The sequence below is a fragment of the Corvus moneduloides genome, chromosome 7 (genome assembly GCF_009650955.1).
Source record: "Corvus moneduloides isolate bCorMon1 chromosome 7, bCorMon1.pri, whole genome shotgun sequence".
In the NCBI taxonomy this organism is placed as follows: domain Eukaryota; kingdom Metazoa; phylum Chordata; class Aves; order Passeriformes; family Corvidae; genus Corvus; species Corvus moneduloides.
In genome coordinates this window covers 801,581-822,500 of record NC_045482.1, presented here as the reverse complement: position 1 = coordinate 822,500, position 20,920 = coordinate 801,581, and the positions used below count along the sequence as shown (strand labels likewise).

Below are 20,920 nucleotides of genomic sequence, written 5' to 3'. Positions count from 1 at the left end.
CCAAAGCCACCAGGCAGAGGACATGCCATGACAGCAGGAAGCATTGAGAAATCAGGAATCTGGGCTCTCCTGATCCGTAATTCCTGATCTAATTGATCTAAATCAAATCTAGAACTGGCTTTGCAAGGCATCACATTAAAAAGAAGCCCCGTGTTTAGTCCTTTCATTTTAGCCTTCCCATTCACGATCCCAACGTTTCTACCCTCAGGGTATTTTTCAGTGAAAGCTAAGTGCCTTTTCCAGCACCTCCAGCTCTGCCTTGCATGACATGAGGGGTAGGAAACCTCCATCTTCCCACTGAGGAAGGAGCACTGGAATTGCCTCGGATCCGACATTTTTTTGCCTAGGAATTGTTCAAGGTCTTTAGCTATGGTGCAATCAAAGAATCCCAGAGTGGTTTGGGTTGGAAGGGACCTCAAATCCCATCCAGTGCCACCCCCTGCCATGGGCAGGGACGCCTTCCACCATCCCAGGCTGCTCCAAGCCCCGTCCAGCGTGGCCTTGAAGGTGGCTTTGCCGAGGGCAGCGGGATGAAGTGGACAATGGCCACGCTCAGGGGGAGAGGGAGGGACATGGAATCACAGAATCCCACAGGGATCATTGAGGTCCAACTCCTGTGCATGCTGGAAATGAGCTTTTCTCCTCCCCAGCTCTTTTTTTCTCTCCCCTCTTGCTTTTCCTTGAGCTATTTCTTCTGACAATTCCACGCAAGTGCCGAAAGAAGTTGTTCAAGTGGCAAAAACAAAGAGGGGGGATGAAAAGAACCCTTTCCATTTTTATTTTCCCATCAAAATCTGAACATTTTCTGAAGAGGGGAAAAAAGAACCAACCAGCTGAAATTATAAATAAATCCCTTTTGTCTGCAAATCCCTTGGTGGGAGTGGGGGAGGTTGGGCTGAAACGTTCCTGAGTGACTCATTGCTGGGCAGCCCTTTGCCATGGATGGAAACTCGTCCTCAGCAGATTTTGTGTTCTTTTCTAACCTGCCTGCAAGGAGGTGTTTCCCTTGTGGACTGAGGTGAAGGAGTTGCCTGCTTCTCCTTTGATATTCCCACATCTGCCATCAAAGGATGGCTGTTTCTCCTGGAAAACAGGGATAAAAACTCCATCGGTGTTTCCCTTCCCTGCCCCAAACTGTCGACGATGACGGCCCTGGGAGAGAAAATAGCTGCAACTGTGCTTGATCTATGAGCTGGGAACCTGTGGCTGGATCCTGGCTCCTGATGGAGACAGGGAGACACTGAGCTCATGGATTTGGGTTCTTCACGCTCCTGAGGTGTTCCCACAGGACAGTGCAAAAGGATTTCCAGAGCCTTTCACGCCCTTAAGGGAAATAAGTGACAGGAAAAGAAGGAGAGGAAAGCAGGGAATCCTGCTCTCTCTCCAGCGATCCCATAATTTAACTGGGAATAGTGAAAGGGATGTGTAGGACAATCATCGCCCTGTTTCCTTATCAACAGGCCCCCTCTGGGCAAGGCTGAAAATCCTAACCAAAATTCCAAGGGTCAGAGGTGGTGTGACCCACACCCCTCTGGGCACAACCAGTAGGGAATACTCCCTTTTTTGGGCCATTTTTCCTTAATGGTGTTAATCCTGGTGGTTCTTTAATCAATTTTAGCCCTTTTCCCTCGCTGTCAGGATGGATTGTCCCAGTTTCCTCGGGAGCAGCAGGGAGACTGTTCAGCTCTGTCTCGTGATGATGATGGATGGGATTTTCTAGTCCCTGCCTTTCAGTCCTCTGCTTTCTCCCAGTCAGGATTGAAGGAGCAAAGTCCTGGACACCTGATGGAAGGTTAAAATTCAGCTGGCTGATGCATCAGTGCTGCCTCTTTTCCCTCAGGACAGATGTATTCAGGCCCATTTGCAGCAGAATTAACTTCCTGGACTCCAAGCAACCTTTCTGTTGTCATCTTTGTCCTAATGACATCCTGGATGCTGGAATTCAGCTCTCCTCCCATCTCTCACTCCTGTTTGCTGTTGTTAATGCACGGCTTCATGTCCCCTTCAGGAACTACACCAATTCCCCAGAAAAACGTCAGGCTCTGCTAAAAACGGGGGGATCAGGGGATTTTTTCCCCCCCACCTCTTTCCCCACAGATGCATTTATCACTAGGGCAACTTCACTTGAGAGTTCACTACAAATCCAAGCCGATGGCTTAGATCCAGGCAGGCAGAAGTTTTATGGACTGAGCTAAGCGTGAATTACACTTCTGGTCACGACATTTTTTTTCCCCCCCTTCCTTCCTTCCTTTCTTTCTTTTCCTTCACTGTGACCCTGGCACCGAAGCAGTTACAATTGCAAAGTATTCCATAATGCAGCTTTTCTTCTGCTGCTTGGAAGGTCTGGGAGGAACCTGGGTGGATTTAAAAGGTGTGGTGCCCCTGGAAAAGGGCGTTGGAGGTGGTGGTGGTGGCGGGACTAACCACTGGTTTTAGCACCAGGTATAAATCATCGTCCTTTTCAGGCAAGACTCCCAAGATGTCCATGTTTATCCAGGAATGAGAAGGGAGGGAGGCGCATTTTCTCCTCAGTCTGGCACTAAATGCAACCACTGGCTTCATTCCAGGGAGTAAAAGCCGTGGATTAAGAGGAGTTCACCCCTGCCCCCTCTTCTCCTCTCGTCCACGTTCAGGTGAGGCAGAGTTTCTCCAGTGGCGTGGGAGATGGGAAGTAAGGAAGGATGTGCAGCCAGGAGCAGGGTCCTGCAGGGAAGGGACTCTGGTGGGGCCCCAGTGGATGGGCTGATTCCTTTCTGGGGATCCTGTTTCCAGGAGCAGGATGGATGAACTCCTTGTTTTGTCTGGAGCACGAGGAGCACGGCTGGGAGAGGATGGCGAGGGGGAGGATGCGTCTGCCCAGGAGGGGCAGTGGGAAATGGTCGTGAATGTGGAGGGGTGGTTGAGGGATCCTTTGGAGCAGCAGGAGGAGTTTTATTTGCTTTGTTTATTTATTTATCTATTTATTATTTTTTTATTGAATTTTACATTTTTTTAAATTTCATTGCTTCAGGGTTAGGAGCTGGAGAACAGGTCTTGCCCAGTGGGTGAGGCAGAGTATGTTGGACAAGCGGAAAAAGCATTTCCTGGCTGTTCACCAAACACCAGATTTTTGCAGATTTCCACTTTCCCATTGCAGCCACACAATAAATTGGCAGAGTTCAGTGCATTTGCCCAGGGGATTCCTCTCAAACACCTATGGATTCCCAGAGCTGGAGGCTGAGTCCGCACAGTCACTCCCTCTCAACACCACTGTACAAGAATTCATCAGCACAGCTTGGGATGGGCTGCTTTTCAGGTGCATTTAAGGAAAAGTAAAAACAAGGAGAGAATAAAAGCCTGGTTCAGGAGATAAACTGCTGGAAAATATAGTGGGATATGGTATGTAAGAACTGAAGGAACCTCGAACCCTGAGCAAGCAACTCCAGCTTTGTCTGTCCTGTTTATCCATCACTTTATTCCTCTCTAGGGATTGGCTTTGCCCACAGGGATCTATTGCAAGTAAACAGTGCTGCATCCTCTGCTCCACTTTCTTGCCTGTCCACACTTTCCCTGCAAAAGAAGAGAAGAATCAGCTCCAAATGAAAAAAGAAAAAAAGCCCATGGACCAACATGGTTTTTCCTCTGGATGCTCCCCTGGAGCTGGAGGAGCTCATTGAATGTATTCCCATTAAATGTGTAAGGGATGTAGCAGGGAACTGTGATGTGTATGGCTGCATCCCTGTCTGGGAGTCGACACGAAGTGGGGCACACAGAGATTCGGGATGCAGCTGTAAATTGGAGTTAGAAACCAAGGAAGGAATTCCTGGCCCTGGGTTTGCCTCATCCATGGCATGAGGGCTGCAGGCAGGGGAAGGTGGCAGCGCTAGTGGACCTGAGATTCCCATCAATCCCATCCCCTTTTGGTCTTCCAGCAGGGATAGGGAACGGGTTCGATTTGCAGATTATGCCTCTCCCCTCCGTGTTCCTCGAGGTCAAATTACAGCAGTCACAGGGTAGCGTGTTTGCAGCCAGAGCCTGGCGCCTGTGGAGGGATAGCCTGCCACAGAGCAGCAGGAGTGGGGATGGATGGATGACCACCACTCCCTGCTGCCTAGAAAGTGTCCAAAGAAAGGCCACGAAGTTGGTGAAGGGAATAGAGAGAATGGAGATGGTGAAGGGATGAGGAACAGCTGAGGTCAATTGGCTTGTTCAGCTTGGAGAGGAGGAGGAGGAGAGAGAGGAAACCTGATCATGGCCTGCATCTTCCTCCCGAGGGACAGCTCCGATCTCTGCTCTCTGCGACAGGGACAGCACCCAGGGAACTGCTGGAGCTGTGCCAGGGCAGGGTTAGGTTGGATCTCAGGGAAAGGTTCTTCCCCCAGAGGGTGCTGGGCACTGCCCAGGCTCCCCAGGGAATGGGCACGGCCCCGAGGCTGCCAGAGCTCCAGGAGCGTTTGGGCAGCGCTGCCAGGGATGCCCAGGCTGGGGTTGTTGGGGGGTCTGTGCAGGGTTGCACTCGATGCTGCCTGTGGATCTCCTCCAAGAGAAGATCGCGGAAGTTGCGCTGCGGGAAAACCGATCAGGAAACTGACCAGGAACGGGGAGAATACGACCCCATAAAAGCCGCGGGACACTGTCCGATCCCTATCCCGGCTCCCAGCCCCTCAGCGTCCCGCTGTGCCCGCAGCGGGAGGAAGGAGCCGCAGCTCCCTGAGGGGAACAGGCGGCCGGGCCGGCTCTGCCCGGGGCGGGGCGGGGCGGGCGGCTGAAGGAGGAGAGGCCGGGAACCGGCCGGGCCGCGGGGCCGGCGCGGAGAATCCACCTTAACGGGAGCAGGAAGCGAACGGGCACCAATCAGGCCGGGAAGGGAGGCCGGGAAGGAGGGACCGGGGGAGGGACGGAGGGAGGGCGAGCGGGGCCGGCGGGGCGCGATGGCGGAGGGCGGGGACCCGCCCGCCCCGGGCAGGTACCGTGGGCAGGGGGGTTCCCCCGGGGGTGGCCGTGCCGGGAGGGGCCGGGGGACAGTGGGATGACCCCCCTTTGCCAGGCCGAGGGCTCATCCCGCTGTGTGCCTGTCTCCAGCGCAGGTCGCAACCTGAAGGAATGGCTGCGGGAGCAGTTCTGCGACCACCCCCTGGAGCACTGCGAGGACACCCGGCTGCACGACGCGGCCTTCGTGGGGGACCTGCCCACCCTGCGCAGCCTGCTGCAGGACGAGAGCTTCCAGAGGTGGGCACGCAGCCCTGGGGACACGGCCCCGCCACCTGCCAGCTCCCCCCGGGCTGCTCCGCATCCCACCCGCTTCCCACGGACCTTAGAGAGCATCCAGTCCCAGCCCTGCCATGGGCAGGAACACCTGCCACTATCCCAGGGTGCTCCAAGTCCCGTCCAACCTGGCCTGGAACACTTGCAGGGATAGGGGTTTTTATGGGAGAGGTGTCAGGGAGGATGCTTCACTCGCCGTCCTCACAGCTGCGCCTTTTGGGGACTCCCATCTCACCCTTTTTCTTGTGAGAGGTGTCAGGGTGCTCTGCTCGCTGTCCCCACAGCCTACACCTTCTGGGGACCCCCATCCCACCCGCTGTTTTTGGGGGAGGTGTCTCCTAGGATGTTCGCGCTGTCCCCACAGCCTGCTCCTTCTGGTGACCCCCATCTCACCCCATTTTTTCATAGCGTGGTTTGGGTTGGAGGGATCTTCAAGCTCATCTTATCCCACCCCCTGCCATGGGCAGGGACACCTTCCACTATCCCAGGCTGCCCCAAGCCCCGTCCAACCTGGGCTTGGACAATTCTAGGGATGGGGGTTTTTATGGAAGAGGTGTCAGGGTGGGAGGATGCTCCCCTTTCCCCCGGATCATTCCCCTGGTTTCCCAGGAGGCAAATCTCACACCAGCTCATGAGGCTGTGGCAGCTGTGCATGAACTCTTTTCAGATCGGGATAGGAATGTGATACCAGGAAAATGGGAGCCTACGGATAATGGGAAAAACATACAAAAGGGATTACAATCAACTATAAACCTGAAACACCCCATGTTACAAAATCTGCCCAGTGCTAACCCTGTGACTGTGGGGATAGTTAATTAATTTTCCTGCACCGTGGAGAAATCTGCTTAGAGTGCTAAATGTCTCCCAGCCTCAAAAAAAAGGTGTTGTTTCAGCAAAAAATGAGAATGAGCCAGCCCTTCTTTCTGCTACCTGGGCAGCTGGGGCTCTTGGGACCCTTGGGCTAAGATTTTTTTAAAAAAAAGAAGAGTTTGACAGGAAGAGGAGGGTGGGGCCCACAGCTCAATTCCACAGGTGATGGAGTGAGCAGAGAAGTGATAACTTCGAATTTGGAGGTAGATGTGGACCTCAAAGCTCATCCCATTCCACCCCTTGCCATGGGCAGGGACACCATCCACCATCCCAGGCTGCTCCAAGCCCCATCCAACCTGGCCTTGGGCACTGCCAGGCATCCAGGGGCAGCTACAGCTTCTCTGGGTTACCAGTTTGGGACATTCCCCTGTAAAAAGGGACGAAAGGGAGAGGTTGGGGTTTTTTTAGGTGATTTTTGAGGCAGAGTTTGTGCAGGTGTGCAGCCCCTGGCACAAGTGAAGCCCACCATCCAAGCACGGCTCTGCTTCGTGCCAGAATCTCTGGCTATCACCAGAGGTTATTGACAGGAGCTTGCTGGGGCTGCTAAAAGTGCCAGAAATCAGAGAATCATATCCTGAGCTGGAAGGGACCCACAAGGACCATTCAGTCCAGCCCCAGGCCCTGCACAGACACCCCGACAACCCCACCCTGTGCATCCCTGGCAGCGCTGTCCAAACACTCCTTGGGCTGTGGCAGCCTTGGGGCCGTGCCCATTCCCTGGGGAGCCTGGGCAGTGCCCGAGCTCACAGGGGGCACCCTCCTGGAGGGGAGGGGGCTTCCCTAACTGCGCGTTTGCCCCGCTGCAGCCGGATCAACGAGAAGTCGGTGTGGTGCTGCGGGTGGCTGCCCTGCACCCCCCTGCGCATCGCAGCCACCGCCGGCCACGGCCCCTGCGTCGACTTCCTGCTGCGCAAAGGGGCCGAGATCGACCTGGTGGACGTCAAGGGGCAGACGGCCCTCTACGTAGCCGTGGTCAACGGGCACCTGGAGTGTGCCAAGATCCTGCTGGAGGCCGGCGCTGACCCCAACGGCAGCCGGCACCACCGCAGCACCCCGGTGTACCACGCGGCACGGGTGGGACGCGCCGACATCCTGCGGGAGCTCATCAGGTCACAGCTCGGGGCCGGGAGGGGCTGGGCACAGGGCTGGCTCTCCCTTCTCCTCTTCCTTTGGGATCCCTTCCCTCCTCGCCTGGCCACAGCCTCGCTTGACCTGGAGAGGAGAGAGCGGAGAGATGCCCAAAGGGACCATCCTTGGATTTCCCGTCACTTGGCCTTAGCAACAAGTCTGCTCCCACGTATTCCAGTCCAAGCCCAAGAGAGGAGTCTCCAATTCTGAGCCCATCGTCCAGTCAGATCCAAACCTTGCCATCCCCCCTGCAGCCACCATGCCCCTGATGGGAGTAATGAGGGAGGTGATTCCCCCAAAGAACCTCCCTGGGTGTTGGGTTTTCCCTCAGGAGACTCCCGTGGCAGCACCGGCCCGGGGAGTGGGCTCAAGGTGTAGCAGGAGGCTGTGGGAGCTTGAATTGCTCCTTCTGTGGTGTGCCCCGATTATTCCTCCTTTGAAATTGGAGGATTTTTGTCCAAGGGAGCGTGCTGGACAACTGGCCATTGATGCCAAATAATAAGGGATCATAATGGGAAAGTATGGGTTTTAGGGAGAAGCAGTGAAAGAGAAGAAAATGGAAGGAATCCCTTGGATGACCTCAAATGCTAGAAAATAACAAAAGGATTTGAATAGGAAAAGATTCAAAATCCTTGGGGATTTTCTTCCTTTTTTGGGTTTTCATACAAGTGCAGCTTTGAGGAAGAAGGGGGGACAATCCCCCCGGCTTGCTCCTTTCCCAGCAAGCTGAGAGGAGGATGTTCCCATCAGCACGGGCTTGTTGGTACAAGGTTCAACTCGCCGCATTCCCAAAAACCTCCCCTGCTCTCTCCACCCAGGCAGGGTGAAATGTAGCGAATGGTATTTCAGCAGCACAGGGAGAGCTGATGCCTTGATTTATGTGTCTGCTCTTTGGGATACCTCGCCAGCAATATTAAAAGCAAGATTTTGGACAACTTTCAGGATTAAAAATTAACTGGAGGTTGTCCAATCTCTTTTTATTAGGCAATGTCTCTCCCAAGGCTGCTAAGCTAATACCAAATTGTCAGATTGCCCAAAATTTCAAATGTCTCAGAGTAGGGATTTCACAGGTCTGTGCAGAGTTACTTAGTGAGAAGTGCAGCCTTTATGTTACAGAGATTTTTGAAATGTTGGATCGGCAGGATCTGGCAGGGCAAGTGCAACGAGGAAGACACTTTTCCTGAGACAGGAGGGAAGATTTTGAGAGAGCCTGAAACCCAGTCAGGTTTGCTGCTCATCTGCTTTGAAAATCCTGTGGTAGCACCATTGGGATCCCTGAGCATTCCTACAAGTGCTGAACCATGCGAGAGGTGAAATGCCATCCATGGGTTTCCGTGACGTGGCTGTGGAATGGGGATCCATTTTATTGGGAGGCTGATGGACATATTTAGGATTCTAATGCCAGGGTATAAATGACATTCCTCATAATTTGGGATCATGCTCTGGTGGGATCCGCTGCTGCCTGCAGTGGAACTGAAGGTGGCAGGGATGAGAGGATCCTTTTGCCAGGCTAAAACTGGGAAAAAGAGTGCTGCCAGATCACCCCCATGCCTCAGGTGCATGCCTGACCCTGCGAAAAGTAGAATTTGGGGGGTTTTCTTTGAATTTAGGGTTTCCACTGAGAATTTTGATGGTAATAATGGGGATAAAAAGGACTGAAATGAAGGGAGATCTGCTGTCTGCTCAGGAGGCAGTGGCCTTACAACAGCCCTGTGGAAATCCCACAGCAGCATGGATAACTCTGTCCAAATGCTTGTTGGACAAAATAATCTGATTTTAAAGGGAAAAAAATACACTTTGTGCCATTTGCAGCTCCGAGAGGAGTCTTTCAGCCCTTGTTTTGGGTGTCCTTAATTTAAATGCAATTCTTCCCAGCCTCAGAACTGGAGGATTTGGTTAAATATTTGTTGGGTAGGGAGCAGTCCCCACTGGTTTCAGTGAGCACTGTGCCTGCTTTGAGGCAGGATTTGTCCCCAAAGGTATTTTCCTTAGTTTTATGAACTCCTGGAAGGAATATAATGCTATCTAGGAAAAATCTAGATCTCTTGAGTGCTCAGTTTGCAATTTGGGGAGAGGGATTGGTGGGTGAAGGAACCTTTTTTTCCCTCTGTGGGTAGAACGGAGAGCTTTGCAATGAAAACCAGCTACTCCTTAGGGATTGTGTTGTCTTCCTTCTTCTTCCCATCCAAGCTGCATGGGGGGTAGATGGAATTACTGTCCCCACTGCCTGGGGGAATCCCCAGCAGATTCCAGCCCCTCAGGGAGCAGGGGCTTGTCAGGGATGTTTCACAGTGGAGTGCAGATTCCATTTCCCTGCTGTTCGGGATCGAGTGCCTGGATTGCTGTTTTGGCCCGTTCTATCCTGGTGGGGAAGTTATTGCAGCATCCCTCTTCAGTGGAGTCATCTGGAAACATCCCTGCTCCCCAGGCAGCTCGTTAGCATCCAGCATGACGTGGTGCTGGCTCAGGGCTGAGCCATCCCTGGTGCCAAGACGTGAGAGGAGAGAAAATAAACTAAAGGTTCCTGGGTTGAGATAAGGAATGGGAGAGATAAGGAATGGGAGAGATCACTCGCTAAATACCATCACGGGCAAAACAGACTCGGCTTGGGGCTATCAGTTTAATTTATTCCTAATAAAATCAGAGCAGGGTAATGAGAAGTGGAATAAATCTTAACACACGCCTTCCCCACCCCTCCCTCCTTCCCAAGCTCTACCTGTTCCCCCTCATCCAACATGGGGGAAGCTTTTCAAAGAAGCCCTTTAGGCCCCCACTACCGAAACCTGCCCATGCAAACCCAGTCCATCGGGGGGCAAGGATGTTGCTGTTCCTCCTCTCTCCCAATCCTGGGCTGCTGTGGGCAGGGAAGCATCTTGGCTTCTGGGAGATCAGACCGTGCTGGATGCGTTGTCCCCACTCGGAAGCTCTGCCGGACCCACCTGAGGGTAGGGATGGGAGGGTTCCAGAGGTTCTCACTCTCCACATACCCTTCAGCCTCGTCCCTTGCCACCGTTCCCAACCCTCCTTCCCTCTTCCTCGAGCAGGTACGGCGCGGACGTGGACGTGAATCACCAGCTGGCGCCGCGCGGGCCCGGGCAGGCGCTGCGGCCTCTGACCACGCTGGTGGTGTGTCCCCTGTACATCAGCGCTGCCTACCACAACCTGCCCTGCTTCCGCCTGCTGCTCCAGGCGGGAGCCAACCCGGATTTTAACTGCTGCGGGCCCATCAACGTGCAGGGCTTCTCGCGGGGCTCGCCCGTGTGCGTGCTGGACGCCGTCCTGCGGCACGGCTGCGAGCCGGCCTTCGTCCGCCTCCTCATTGACTTTGGAGCGGATCTCAACCTCGTCAAGGTGGAGGCCTTGGGAGGTGAGGCCACGGGGAGGGTCAAGGTGAACCCCGAGGCGCTGGAGGTGTTCAAGGAAGCGAGGGGTGAGTGGGTTTGAGGGCCCGGAGCGGCGCTGCGGATGCGGGAGAGCTCTTTGGAGGGGTTGTTCGGAAGTGAAGGTGCTGCGGGGGTGGTGGGGTGGGTGTTGCTGTCCTCACTTCAAGGACCTTCAGCAGTTTGATAAGTGGGGTCTAAGAAGCTGACAAACGAAGCATTCATGACTTCACCACTCCCTGTTTTTCCCCTGTTGCACTTTGTACCTCCATACGGTGTTTTCCTCTCTTGAGTCCTTCAGCAGCCCAACCTTTGTCTGTAACTCCACCTTTTTCATCTTTCTCAGCTCTTTTCCATTGCCTACCCATGTAGGCAAGGCTTAGGGGTCCTATCCGAGCTGGGCTTTGGATCTGTGGATAGCCAGTGGGATCCATTTCTCCAAAGCCACACAGGTGTGTCCCAACCTTTCCTGTGTGACCCTGGGCTCTGGATCCAAGAGGGAGTTTAGTCCGGACAGGCTGCTTGGAAGGAAAGCCACAAATGGTGGTAAAAAGGGACAGGAGGAAGCTCAGATGGAGGTGAAAAAATGTGGGGAAAAGTGCAGCACCTCGGAAACCCACCTGGTGAAGGCCACGGCTTTGCACCAGGGGTGGAAGTGGGGTTTCCCTCTTGAACTCCAGAGGAATTTCAAAGGGATTCAGGCTGTGGGATGCAACTCACATTCCCAGGTTACTCGGCTTTGCATGGGCCTGGTTTTCAAACCTGCCTGGGCTTCTGCTGAGAGAGGCTCACATAAGCTGGAGTTCCATTAGGCCTGTGTTTAGGAGGCAAACGGGACTCCTCCAGTGGAGCATGTGGCATAATGGGGTGGTGCCGTGGAAGTCCAGTTCCTGAATCAACATGGGCACCACCATCCTCTTGTCCCTGTGCTGGAAGAGCTCTCCAGGGACTCAGAGGAAGCCCTCGAAAGATGGGACAATGCCTGAGCTGGCTGTCAGTGCTGTTGTTTCACAGGGGATGGGTGAGAGAAAAAATAAGATCTACGTCATTTTAAAATGATCCAAATAGAATCATGGAATATCCTGAGTTGGGAGGGACCTACAAGGATCAAAGTCCAACCCCTGGCCCTGCACAGACAATCCCACCCTGTGCTTTCCTGGGAGCGGTGTCCAAACGCTCCTGGAGCTCTGGCAGCCTCGGGGCTGTGCCCATTCCCTGGGGAGCCTGGGCAGTGCCCTGACCCTCTGGGGGCAGATTTTTTTCCTGATACCCAACCTAAGCCTGCCCTGGCACAGCTCCAGCCGTTCCCTCAGGTCCTGCTGTGGGCTGGGCGGTGATGGCCTCCATGGTCACGAGCCCATCCAGCCTCCAGCTGGCCCTTCCAACCTGCCCGTGTGGCAGCTGCTCCAAATCCAGAAGGTTTGGCCTCCTCACGAGGCAGGATCTGTGCACCCTCAGCTCTCCTGCAGGGCCTCGGTGTTGCTGTTCTCCCTCTCTCTTTCCCCAGTAATTCTTTCTTCCCTGTGTTTTTCCTTGCAGGCCGCACCCGGAGCCTCTTGTCTCTGTGCCGCATAACTGTACGGAGGATACTTGGCAAATCCCGCCTGGATCTGATCCATAGCCTTCCAATCCCAGACCCCATTAAACAATTTTTACTCCACGAACACAGTTAAAGGGCGACTGGCTGCTTTTGGGGACAGTTGGACTTGGGAAATGAGTGCCCTGACGGAGCCAGGTGCCAGTCCTGCCCCTTTCCCCCTTACGGAGTGCACCTGATTCTCTGCTCCTGTGGATTTTTTTCCCCCCGCTCCAGATTTAGGGTGCAGTGATTCTGTGTGTCTTATCTCCCTGGGGAGAGGCTGCTAAACGTGTGTGGGTGTTGCTGGAGTAAATACAATATATCCTGTAGCTGTTGGCAAATGTGTAACCTCTGTTCCTGATCTGTGTCACACACACACACCTCGGGTCTCTGTGCCATTTCTGTGTGGGGAAAGTGTCCCTACTTTCCTGCCTTTCCTTTCCCACCACAGCACATAAAACCAGAAGTCCCTACCTACGTTATACTCCATAACCCATGGTGAGACAGAGAAAACCCTCCTGGATCTGATGCCTTAAGAGGCCTCCTAGAAACAGAGACTGGACAGGAGTAAGGGAATAAAAGAGGTATTTATTTGAAAGGCCTTCAAAGGTACCCCCTGGGGGCCAGAGGCTACTGCCAAGATGGACCCCAAGATGGACAACAGGTCATGAGCTTTTCACACTTTTGTAAGTTTGGTTCATTTGCATAGCAGGGTTAATTCTCCAATTAAAGCTTCATTTAATGATGTAATTCCCCTCAGCTTACCCCCCCTTTAGAGGCCTTTTGGTTTATACTTTTTGGGCCTAGGACAGTCTGGGTGTCCTTGGAGAACAGGCCCAGGGAGGCTTTGTTATGTCTGCCTGGCATGAGAGAGCAGAAATTACCAGGCTACAAGAAACTTCAGAGTCACACACCAGGCAGTGCAGGATTTGAAAAATAGAAAAGTTAAAACCTAAGGCATCGGATCCACTTAACAGGTTGGTTTTGTTTCTGTGTGGAAAAGGGAGAAAGAAGGGGGTTTTTTTGAGGAATTGGGGGATTTTGTGCTTCCAATCACAGTGTTGCATCCAGCAGCCTGGGCTCCTTTGATTTCCAGTGCCACGAACTCCCAGAAGAGTCATTCTGCAGGGAAGTCCACAGCTTTTTGTTGGGATCTCAGGGTCAGCCAGTGACATGGTCAGTGTAGAGGAATCATTGTCGAAACAGCGACTTTAGAAGGATAGAGATGATGGTGCCTTAGGATCTTGGGAAAAATCTCAGGTGGTAATTGGTACTTGCTGTTACTTTACTGATTCAAGTAAAGCCCCTGTGCTGTAAGTTTATTTTCTTGGGTGATTTTTCTTTGCTAGCCCTTCTTCCCGTGCTCATCCAGCTGGCAAAGGTAATTTTCCTGATGTGACCTTAAAGATCAGAGAATCCCAGCCTGGTTTGGGTTGGAAGGGACCTTAAAGCTCACCTAGGTCCAAGTCCTTGCCATGGGCTTTCCACTATCCTGGGTTGCTCCAAGCCCCTACGGATTTACCCCATAGGCCTCGACACTGGTTCCAAAATGTTCTTTTCCCAGAGGCATAAATAAATGCTAAGCAACCCAAAGCAGAGGATATTTCCAGAGCCTCTCCAGGTGAGATGCAATGCACGTGGAGCTGTGGGCAGGTGAGGAGGGGCAGCTCTGCGCCGTTCTCTCTCCAGGCCTGCAGCTGGTTTCGGTTTTCCCGGCGCTGGCAGCGCGTTCCCTGCGAGTTGTGCGCCTGGCTTTATAGAGGTGTGAACATGCCTGGGAGATGCAAACAGGTTGTAAAGCCTCTTGGCACCTGGCTGGGGGATCCATAATGGTTTGCAGGAGCTCTCCGTGCTGCCGAGCTCCAGTATGGGGAGGCAGAAAATGAGATGGGTTGTCTTGAGAAAATGCCACGGGAGAGCGGCTTTGGGGTTGGCTTTTCCCTGTGGGTTTTTACTTGGTTTGTAAGTGGGGCACCCAGCTGGGGTGAAGGTGGTAGGATGGATGTGGGGAGAGCTGCAAGGACGCCCAAGGATCATCCAGCCCAGCTCCTGGTCCCACACAGACACCCCAGAAATCCCACCCTGAGAGCATTGTCCAAATGCTCCTTGGGCTCTGTCAGCCCTGAGGCCTCCCTGTTCCAGTGCCCAGCCACCCTCTGGATGGTGGTTCCACCTGGAATGAGCTACAGTGAAATGCCTCAGTGGGAACCATGGAGGGTGGCCCAAAGAAATTGAGGGAATCCACTCAACTCAGTGCTTGATGGAACTCCGGTCTATAATTAAAGCTGAGCCCGTTACATTGTTAATTAGAGATCCCATCCAAAGCATTCCCCTGACCATGGATCTCTCCAGGTCTGAGGATGGTTCTTCCAGCCTTGAGGTTCACCTGTGACTTGGAGATGTGCAGAACCAAAGCTTTGGAGTGCCTGGATCGTCCATCCAACTTCCATCTTCACGGAGGGACTTTGCCTCTGGAAAAGGCCAAACCTTTGGCTTGAGGGCCTGGAATGAGTCCAGCCTGGGGACAACTCACATAATATTAAGATGTGAGTGCACAGAATTCTGTTGGAATGAAGTCCCTGTGGAGATTGGTTGCTGAGGCTACTTAAACCCAGCTTTCCCGGGCTGGTTTAATGCGCAGAGAATTTGGAATTTTCACTGTTCAGAGATAATAATGAATCTTAAAATAGATTCAGGGTATTCATAGACTTCATTGTCCTGTCCTATAGGGCCAAACCCTACATCCTCTGCTTGTCCCTGTCCTTTTAAACCCAGGAAACAACATCCAGCATGAAATCTCAGTAATATGTGCATTTTCACACTGTATAAACAGCATTTCTTTTTGCCTTAGCTTGCACTTCACCGTTCCCTCCTATGTAGCAAAGCATTCCCTTTCATAAAGGTGATTTTTTTCCATGTTGTCCGTGGGGCATGCTCAGATAATCTGAGTAAAAATTGAGTTTTGTGAAGTTATGGGTGGGAAATGAAACAATCCTGCAGTGTCCATCCCACCCATGGAAAAATGCCTGTTATATTTGGTGCAGAATATGCAAAGTGGGTGTGGCGTGGCCTTGCTGGAGGCTTGGATGGGACGGGATAAAAAAGATATGGAAAACGCTTGAAGAACCAAACCAGACCTGGAATCAGCCAAGCTGATCCAAAGCACGTTGGCTTTCTTGTCTTTGTTGCTCGGGGAAGGTTTCTGGGACATGGAATGCTGGTAGCTGGGATCCAGATATCATTTCCTGCTCATTTTGAAAAAGGTGGGGGAAAGGCAACTGTTGGGTTGAAGTGGTTTTTTTGGTTGCTTTGGGAGTTCTTTTGTTTCTTCTTTTTCAATCCCCGAAGTTAAGTAAAGCCCTTTTTACCCCAAACCAGCCCTTGAATTACAGCAGTTTTTAGCCCTTCCTCTTCCAGTGAAAAAAACCGTGGCAGGACACAACAGAAGGGACAAAATGCCGCTTCCAGAAATGCCCAGCAGTGGCTTGTTGGCTTTTTCCAGGGTCAAATGGTTTGGGACAGCAGCAGGATCAGAGCTGAGGGCAAGTGGGAGGTACCTGTGGCGAGCCTGGACCCACGTGCAGCCCGATAAAGATGCTCCAGTGCAAGAGCACGGAGAAGGAGGAGGATGGCTCTGGATTTGGGGATGCCTGGATCCTGCTGGCCTCTCCCTGTTCTGTAGCCACTGGAGGGGGCCGGAGAACCGCGGTCCCTGCGCGGGGGTTACAGGGACAGCGCCGGTGCCACCTCCTGCCTTACCCCTCCTGGGCGGTTTTCAGGGCATCCTGGAATTTTTCCACCCTCACACCACGCTGAAAAGGGCTCTTTAAACCTCTCGTTTCTGCTCCTGCTCCCTTGGTAGCTCTGGAAATGCAGCTCCTCTGTTTGTCTTGGCATGCGAGTAGATGTAATTCCTCAAAATATTTTGATTCTTATAACCAAGCTTTTTTATTTTGTGGCATTTTCGCTGGAAAGCTCCTTGTGAGCTTGAGCTGCAGGAGTTTCTGCTGGTTGCTGTGTTCTTCCTGAGGATTAGCAGGTGTACCTGAGGATTTCGTCCCTGCAGCTGCCTCCAGGCAAGGGCACAGTCCCTTTTTCAGGATTCCTGCTTTTTTCACTTGGGAGATGTTTGTCGGATCTGGTGCCAGCATTTCCTCTGAAGGCAAAACCAGAGTTTTTCCTAAATTGGAAGAAAATGATCAAATGGTCTGGAATTATGGTGATGAAAAACAAAGCCAAACAAGCCCTGATCTTAAATTTTAACGCCTCCAGCCTCAATATTCTTTTAGTTTGGAGTTTTTCCCTCCTGCCTCTCCATGCATCTCCCCTCAGGCTACTCCGAATTGGTGGCTTCCCACAAGGCAGCAACAACTTCTCTGTGATGCAGCTTAAGCAGAAGATTTATCCTCAAATGGGAGATATCTGAGTGTCTGAGCTGCCAGTTCGGGGACAATAAATGTGGAATTGTTTAAAGGAGTTGCATGTTATTTACCTGCCCCCTCCAGGATGGACAAGCTGGGATTTCTGGTCCCTCTTGCTGAATTTCCTGTGTGAAAGACTCACCTGGGAGCCCGTCCTTGCTTTATGTAACAGCTTTGCAACATGTTCCTTATTACTCACACCCGTTAATCTCGTTCTGAGATCTGCAGCAGCAAGGAAAAGGTTTCTTCTTGCACTCTGTGATGCCCAAATATTCACTCTGGGCTATGAGAACTGACCAAACCTCTGGCAGTCCCAAAGCATTTCCTCTGGGATCTGTTGTTCCCTCTCCCCAGGCATTGCTGGGGAAGCCCCAAGTTATTTAACTTTTTGTTGTTGTTGTTCCCCATCAGCTCCTCCGGCTTTGTCTTCCCTTCCCAAAGGAGCTCTTTGTGACCCCTGCAAGTTGCAACCGTGAAGAACAAGAAAGAAAAGGGTTGTGGAACGAAAAGAAGGAAAAGGTTCTGGCTGCCCCTGGATCCCTGGAAGTGTTCCAGGCCAGGTTGGACATTGGGGCTTGGAGCAGCCTGGGATAGTGGGAGGTGTCCCTGCCCATTGCACCGGGTGGGATGGGATGAGCTTTCAGGTCCCTTCCCACCCAAACTTTCTAGGATTCCATGGAGAGGGCGGTGGCTCCCTGGTTCCCCAGCCCTGTGCCCCCCCAGCCCTGCCCAGTGACAGGAGGCTGCAGCCGCCACGGAGCTCATTCTCCCACCTGCATCCAGCACTTTTCCCACTCTTCCCTCTGCATCCAGCACTTTTCCCCCCCGGCACACGTGTGCTGGTCTGTTTTCCACCTCTTTTCACTTGTCCTGTTGGTTCCCATTGTTCGTGCTTGGGAGAGGGCTGCAATGTGCTGTTGTTTACAGGAAAGCGCTCTTTGTTTCCCCAGCGTGGAGCATCTGGTGTTTGTGAGCTTTCCAACAGAAACTCGGCCAGCCCCAGCGTGCCTGGCCAGGAGTCCACGTGTGCCACCACGGCCTGCATCCTAAAAAGGGCCTAAAAACTCCAAACTGAGAAAAGCCAGGCTGGGCAGGCCTTGGAGCAGCCTCATGGAAGGTGTCCCTGCTCACGGCGGGGCGCGGAACAGGATGGGTTTTAAGATCCTTCCCAACCCAAAGCACTCGGTGATCCCATGATCCGGAGCAGGGAGATAAATAAAGGCAGGATGGGTAGGATGGAGCAGGACGGCGCTGTTGATTTATGGCTGCAGCCATCCCCCCCAAGGCAACAGGATGATGGACGATGTGTACACGCTCCCCTCCCGTGGCACAGGCTGTCCGTGAGCTTTCCAAACGCACCAGGCTGAGGTGATGCTTGCAGACGCGGCATTCCCGCTGATGGCGCCTGTCCACAATCAGCTGAAAGCTGCTCAGGGAATTTGGGAAGCTGGGCTCCAGCCACGATCCACTTGGCCAACCCTGCGCTCGCCTTTCATTTTAATAATTTGGCGACATCCATTTATTTTAACGTTTTGCAAAAGTGGGGCCTGCGTTTCCTCAGAGAAAATGAGAGTTGAAGGATGGTAAAATGCCTCCATAAATTGGGAGTTCAATTAAGGAACAGTTTTAAGAGCACTGAGGGCTGCTAGCCCCATGTTGTGGTGTCACTTACGGCATTGTGAGCCTGTGGTACCCGCTGGAGGCACAGGAGATTTAGGAGGCACAGGTTGTTGGGTGGGTGTTGCTGAGCCTGCTTTTGTTTGCAGTTGGGATGTATTAATAGGTTCACCCCTTGTTTCGCTTCCCACAAAATGCAGCTTTTAGCAAAAAAGTCTTTTTTTGGGTGTAAAATTTCAGCTATTGAGCATTTGGAGAGCATTTGAGCATTTTGGGAGCGGCTTCTGGAAGTTTTATCCTTTTGATCTTATCTTTATACAGGGGTTTTTTACAGGGGCCTGGAGTGCCAGGACACAGGGAATGGCTTCCCACTGCCAGAGGGCAGGGTGAGATGGGATATTGGGGAGGAATTGTTCCCTGTGAGGGTGGGCAGGCCCTGGCACAGGGTGCCCAGAGCAGCTGGGGCTGTCCCTGGATCCCTGGCAGTGTCCAAGGCCAGGTTGGACATTGGGGCTTGAAACATTCTGGGATAGTGGGAGGTGTCCCTGCCCATGGCACTTGGACATTCACCTGCAGGTCCATCTTACTGAGCTGGAAAGGAATTTGGCTTTATAATAAATATATTGTCAGACTGTTGGTTGGAGGTGTTCAAGGCTTTACCTTGATGAAAGCAACCAATAAATCCTACAAGTACCATTAGGAAAGCAGAAATTCCCAGTTGTCCTACGTTCCATTCAATATCAGGTCCTTTAATTAGCGACCTCCATCAGTGCAAGCTTTCTCCAAGCTAAAGCACTTTTGGAATCCCGGAGGGATTTGGGCTAGAAGGGACCTGCAAGCCCATCTTGCTTCACCCCTTGCTGTGGGCCATCACTCAGCAGAGCTGGGGGCCAGCTGTGAAATCTGACAACTGAGGACTATTTTTAACCCAGCAGCCTGAGACAGTGTCTGGTCCCTCTTGCCGGGAGTTGTTCTTGCTGGGTGTTCAGCGAGCTTTGGGCTGGATCCATGAACTTTCAGCTCAGTGATAACCCGGAATATTTCATGCATCGTGGACCGTGAAGGATGCAGAGATGTCAGCAGAAGCTGTCGTGCCAACGCAAACAAGGCCAGGAAGTTTTACTGTTCCCTTTGCTGGGAACCTTGTTCCTCTTTGCTCTGTGGATGTGTCTGTGCATCAACAGAGGCCAAAAGGTGCAGGTAAACCTAAATCCCATATTTCTGGGCTATCCAAAGGCGAAAAATAGGAGAGTTAGAGGTTTTTTGTGTGTTCAGATTTCTGTAATTTTGAGCTCTGTGCTGCTGTGAACTGCTGCAGGTTTGTGCTTTCTTCCCACCAGCATTCAAAATGTCACCGAGTCGTGGTGAAAATGCATCATTCCACTCTGAACCAGCACAGAATTCACTGGGAAGCCTTGGCTGGACTTTCAGTTTGGTTCCCAGCTATGGTGTCCATCCAGCTGAAGGAAAAACTCCTCCCCCAGAGGGTGCTGGGGCACTGCCCAGGCTCCCCACGGAATGGGCACGGCCTCAATCCTGCCAAAGCTCTAGGAGCATTTGGACAGTGCTCCCAGGAAAGCACAGGGTGGGGTTGTTGGGGTGTCCTGTGCAGAGCCAGGAGCTGGACCTGGTGATCCTTGAGGGTCCTTTCCAGCTCTGGAGATTCCATGACTCTTTTCTCTGGCATGAAAAATGCTTCACCCGGCTTTGAAGTGCCCGATCTGGTTAGCAGGGGTCAGATGTTCAAACACAACAGAGGATATTTTATGGGCTGATTAAATCAAGGCATCTGGCATGGACATCCTCCTGCAGATAGGTTTCCATGGAAAACAGTTCCCGTGCCATGAATGTCACTCGGAGATTAGATTACAAATCAGATGGATCTCGTGCGCTTCCCGAGACCACCTCCCTTTAAAACGAGGCGTGGGCTCCCAGATGGAGCTGGTTCCACAGCCTGGGCTGCTGCTCAGGGGTCAGGCCCACAGCTCCCTCCTCCTGACGGGATTCCCGATGTCCCTGTGCAGGTGGCTCCATCAGTGCATTTTGCCTTCCCAGTGTCTGAAGCTGCCCCTTGGCCTGCTCTGCATCCAGCAGCCACACAGGGGATGGAGCAATGAGCTCCCCAGCTTGACATGGCTCGGATCCCATGGGAACATCCAAGCCTGGGAGCAGCCAGACGCATTTTCTCCTTGAATTCAGGGTTTTTCCTCGCAATTCCATGCCCAGACTCCCTGAATCCAAGCTGGTCCCTGTGGACGAGTGCCACGTCTGGTGACTGTGATTCACCGCCGGCAGGAACGCGCGGTGCCGGCGTGCGGGAAGTCCGAGCCAGCAATTCACTTCCCTGCAACTGCCGGGCAGTGACGTTGGTTCAGCCCCACTGGGGGCAGGAAGAGAGGTTTTTTCACCAAATGGCCCCAAATGCTGAAGTCCCCATGTGTTTCAGCTCTTACTCACCCTCTCCCACAGCAGAAGTAGCCGCTCAAAGGAGGGGTCAGAGCCTCCCTTCATGCAAGGTGACGTCGCCCACTGGAGAAGCAAAACCTGTTTGTACCAGAAGATTTTAATTAGTTCAGGACTTCCAAAGCCCAGCGAGAAACTGGACTTGGGCAAATTTTATTTTGCTGTCTGAGGCAGTGCTGCACCTTTCACTCTGGATTTTTGCCCCTCTATTCACCTGC

General features: G+C 52.7%; 1 protein-coding gene across 1 annotated transcript; it reads left to right on the top strand.

Annotated features, from left to right (window-relative positions):
- Positions 1–4,880: 4,880 nt before the first annotated feature.
- On the top strand, positions 4,881–12,549 carry ASB1 (ankyrin repeat and SOCS box containing 1). Its single transcript, XM_032114843.1, has 5 exons — positions 4,881–4,945; positions 5,062–5,208; positions 6,921–7,223; positions 10,287–10,672; positions 12,162–12,549. The coding sequence occupies exons 1-5, from the start codon at positions 4,911–4,913 to the stop codon at positions 12,293–12,295; spliced, it is 1,005 nt and encodes a 334-aa protein (XP_031970734.1). The 5' UTR covers positions 4,881–4,910; the 3' UTR covers positions 12,296–12,549.
- The last annotated feature ends 8,371 nt before the right edge of the window (positions 12,550–20,920 follow it).